The 4,866-nt window shown below is 33.5% G+C and overlaps 1 protein-coding gene across 1 annotated transcript in view; it reads left to right on the top strand.

The window, feature by feature from the left end:
* Positions 1–537: 537 nt before the first annotated feature.
* LOC106338851 (uncharacterized mitochondrial protein AtMg00860-like) overlaps positions 538–4,866 on the top strand; it is a 5,065-nt gene continuing 736 nt past the window's right edge. Inside the window, exon 1 of the mRNA XM_013777735.1 lies at positions 538–636. Within this exon, the coding sequence (XP_013633189.1) occupies positions 538–636 (99 nt within the window). The remainder of the gene's footprint in view (positions 637–4,866) is intronic.

Raw genomic sequence — 4,866 nt, forward strand, 5'->3', positions numbered from 1 at the left:
TAGATTCGTAGATTAGAGCTCGAGTAGTTCTAGTAGTAAGTTCAATATTCTTGAGATCCAGTAGTTCGTATTGATAGATTGATTGTATTGATCCACTGTCTTCGCTTTGATAGATCCGTTTCCTTTTGTATTGTTTAGATTCTGTCTACTTTCATGAGTTCCAGTATTTCCTTTTGATAGGTTCGTAATTCCGTTTGCGATTATATTGTATGTGTTTTGTGTTTTGAAATAATTTTCTCTCTACTCTCATCAACAATAACACAAATTATCACATTCATTAGAGCTCGAGCTAGTTGTTATTGGTTTATTGGTAGTGATTTGACTCTAGTTGTTAATGCTAAAGTGAGTAGACAAGGCAAGTGTGATGGTAACTAAATTGATATGCAAGTGTGATGGTAACTAAATTGTATTGCGTATAAAAGTTTAGTTTGTGCTAGATAGTTTCTTTAATGAGTTGACAAGGAAACAACTTAAGTTTGTTGTGAGAACGTCGACGACGGAGACTGCCACGTTTGGAAATGGTGGGACGTGGCGGTAATGGAGGAGATGAGAGCCATGGGTACGCAGGTTGGCCAGCTCGCTGAGAAGGTAGATCATCTAGCGTTTGCAAGTGACTACGAGACATATCTAAACCAGGTAAACTCTACGGAGAAGAACGTGGATTTCCGGGGATGATTGGAAGCATCGACTGTATGCATTGGGAGTGGAAGAATTGCCCCACCGCTTGGAAAGGAATGTATTCACGAGGAACCGGAAAACCAACAATTGTGTTGGAGGCAGTGGCTTCTTATGACCTATGGATATGTCACGTGTTTTTTGAAGCTCCAGGTACTATGAACGATCTTAATATTCTTGATCGATCACCCGTTTTTGATGACATTATTAACGGAATAGCACCACAACTAAACTTCTATGTTAATGGTAATTTGTACCAATTGGCACATTATCTCACGAATGGTATATATCCGAAATGGGCGACTTTTATTCAATCTATCCGACTACCACAAGGTGAGAAACATTCATTATTTGCTAAAACCCAAGAATCATTTCGAAAAGATGTTGAGCGTGCCTTCGGAGTCCTACAAGCTAGATTTGCCGTTGTCAGAAATTCGTCTAAGTTATGGGATAAAGAGAAAATAGGAAATATTACGAGAGCATGTATCATACTCCATAATATGATTGTCGAAGATGAACGGTCATCATTCACTCAGTATAACAAATTTGAGTTTCAAGAAAGAGAAGAAGTGGATACATTTTCCATCAACATGCCTTTGAATCTCGGCAGTACAATGGATCGTCGAACGAGCCTTCGGAATAGACAAGCCCATGAACAATTAAAAAATGATCTGATTGAAAATATATGGGCTAAATTTGGACATTTTTCAAATAACATATAATTTATAAGTTTCTATGATTTGAATAAGTTGTGTGTTTGCTTTTATTTCTGAAGTTTGTATTTTTTTTTTTATGAAATGTAATAAAATGTTTGTAATTTTCTATTAAATGAATAAATTTGTTTTTCTTATTAGTTATTCAACTTATAATGGTAATATGTTTTATCTTATATATGTTACTAGTTATTTCAAAAAAAAAAAATTTAACCTAAGGGCAAACAAAAAGTCCCACCAATAATCACCATTTTCATTAAAAGTCCTTAACAATGTCCTAATCTAGAAATAACAATAAAAAACTCTAAGGACCACCAAATAAATCCCATTGATAATCATGCTCTTATTGGTTTAGAATCGGCAAATTTTGTGATTTTATGAATTGCATATGCTTATTGGCTTCTAGTTTTCTGAAGTTGATTAGTAATCATGCGTTTATGATTTGGATCAAGTAAATCATGCAAATCATATCCGTTGTTGCGTCAGGTAATCATGCAAATCAATTTGGATCTGTTGTTGCGTCAAGTTTTTGTTTAATTTACAGGCACATAAAGACGATCATTAAAGCGTTATTTCTCATATGTTAATGCTTTGACTGTTTGATAATATCAAGAATAAGTAACGATTTTTGTTTTATTGTTACAGATTCTTTGGTGGAAGATGAAATACCTTAATTTAATTATCAACCACATATTTGACCATGAGAGAAAAAAGAATTTTTTAGCTCCAATGGTAAAATATACCAATGTTATAACAATACTTTAGTATGGATGGAAAGGGATTTTGAGAATCGACGCCCCAAATTAAGTTTGGGAGAATTCTGCCACATATAAATCATTTGCCATAGGAAATAAAATGTGTTGATACGAATCAAAACATTTATATTTCGTTATTGCTTAAATGCAAGTTGTAAAAAGATTGACCATCCAAAAACAATGAGAATTATAAAACCAATATGACTGAAACTGACATGTGTATTGTAGTTTTTAAAGTCAATATGGTTGAGAATAATCATATAAAATTAGTTTTGATGGTACAAATAATATTGTATAATGATATGTATATTTGCTAAAAAAACAAAAATATGTTTTGAAAAAATTGAAATCATATATAAGTCGGATTTATAAATCAACTTGAGAGAACTACAAAATAGTTGTATGGAAAATGTTAATTTCTAAGAATGAAATACATTTTTCGGAAAAAAAAATTATTCATTTAATTCTAAAGGAGTTGTAGATCAAATTTTCTAAACTCTTAAGAGATGTTAAATGAAAATATGCATATTTTTGAGTTATCTCAAGAAATGTGGGGGAAGCTTTGCTTACCATATAAAGTTGTTGGCAAGAGGTCAAATGAACTTAGTGATAGTTATCACAATATGATTATTTCTTTTTAGATAGAAAAAAATTAAAACAAAATTGTGTCATACACTGAGTTTTGTGTATATGGTTAATTGTATCTTAAATAAAAGATGACAAAATCATTAGACAATTGATCTCGACTAATCTCAAAAGATTATGTTCACTGTGATGACAACCTATGATCTTTTTATTAAAGGTGTCTCATGAGATCAAATTGTTATATCATCAAAAGGAATGGGTAGCCTGTGAATTAAGATGAGGTTTGGTCGTAACTCTACCTAACTGACTGGAGATCCCAAGAAATTGGTTCAAGGAGACAACTAAGTCAAACTAAATATGTCCAAAGCACTGTAAGACTTCGGTCTATATCCAATTCCTATGATGATTAAACAGTACAAAATGTAAGGAATAGAGGATAATAATTAGCTTTTAATAATTTGTGTCCATAGCTGTGAGATATGAATGAAGTTATACATGATACTCCTCTAAACAAAGCTAATGGCAAATCACCTTGTGAATGTGAAATGAAGCCGTTTCTATAGGAGAATGAAGGAAATGCTATATTCTCCAAGTTCACTCATGATTAACCAGGACTGTTCACGCCCAAAATGAACACAATAGAGAACCTAGTTTTGTGAGTGAATGAAGATGTGTTATAGCAATTGTCTAGGTTTACACTAAAGCCTATGAGGTTCAAGACATCATGGCCACCTCCTGGCCGAGGAAATCCGATAGTTATTAACAATGACTGGTTCAAGGCTGAAAAATTGCTACCAACTCATCATGCAGTGGATTTTTCGTTTGTACTCTCAAAAGTCCTTAGGTCGAGTCTTGTCTAGGAAGTCAAGTATGTCGTCTAGTGTCTAGAGTTATTTCTATCAATGTGGAGGATTGTTGGAAATCGATTTTGACGAAATGGTTTTAAACCATTTTCCGATAAGTTTCCGGACGAAGACGTTCGTCGGGATAACCGAATGTTTGACAAACACTTTGAAATAGTGTATTCATGTGACAAAAACAAAGTTCGTTTGAATAAGAAATGTTAGGTCCAAAGTCATTGACTTGGAAAGCTTGTAAACTTGACTATTTGACTATATTTAAAAACTACTAAATGTCCCACATAAAAATACGAGGTGAGAGTCTTCTTGTTTATATATGGAGAAGTATGAATATACTATAGTATACTGCTGAAAAGATATATCGGTTGAAATGTGTGTGCACCAAACCGAGTTGAACAAAACCTAATTTGGAGTTTTGGGTTCATAATTTGATTGAATTTGTAATTTAATAAATAGACTACTAGTCTAATACTATATTAAATTTTGAGTCAAATTCAAATCAATTTTAAAGTCAATTTGTTTTATTAAGCAAATCAAATATATCTTTTCTATTGATGGTAAAAGATGTTACCGTTGGTTAAAGACGTGACCATTTACTTTCTGATATCTTGCATATTTGCATTGTTTTAAGCTTCCATTTTGTACATAATGATCATATAGAGTAAGAGTTTAGCATCTTTAGGATCCATTTGCATTCATATGTCTTAATCAGGTATTAAAGTGACCTATGGAGTGATTGGAGGTGTTTAGAGGCATGGGAGTTAAAGAAAAGATGAAAATGAAGTTTCGTTCGAGTTCAAGCCAGTTCAACTCGGGGAGAACCAGTGCGGGTTAGTTTACCCGCGTCGAGATGTCGAGAAGAACAGAATGAAGAACTCCAACGCGGCTTGGAGCAACGCGGGGTCGAGTACCCGCTCGCACAAGCTAGAAGAATCATCGGAAATCCAGCGCGGGAAGATGACGCGAGAAAGAAAGCTTTGTCCTTTATTGCTTTTTAGTATCTTTCTAGCTAAAAAATCATCTCACCAATTGATAGCACTTAGATTAAGCATGATCTTGCATTCCCTTTGCTTTAGAATCACTTAGAACTGGTTTGACATCCTTTATTCTACAACATTTGATTAGGAGCCTTGAAACTCTTATCATTACCACTTCATACAGAGCACTTTTATATGCACAAACATTGGTGAGAGGCGATTGTGACATTGGGATTTAGTCATTTGCTTGAGATTAAGTCAATTTTTGTTTAATTGTGTTATTGCTTTTCTTTCTTTTTTC

The sequence above is a fragment of the Brassica oleracea genome, chromosome C4 (genome assembly GCF_000695525.1).
Source record: "Brassica oleracea var. oleracea cultivar TO1000 chromosome C4, BOL, whole genome shotgun sequence".
Taxonomy (NCBI): Eukaryota; Viridiplantae; Streptophyta; class Magnoliopsida; order Brassicales; family Brassicaceae; genus Brassica; species Brassica oleracea.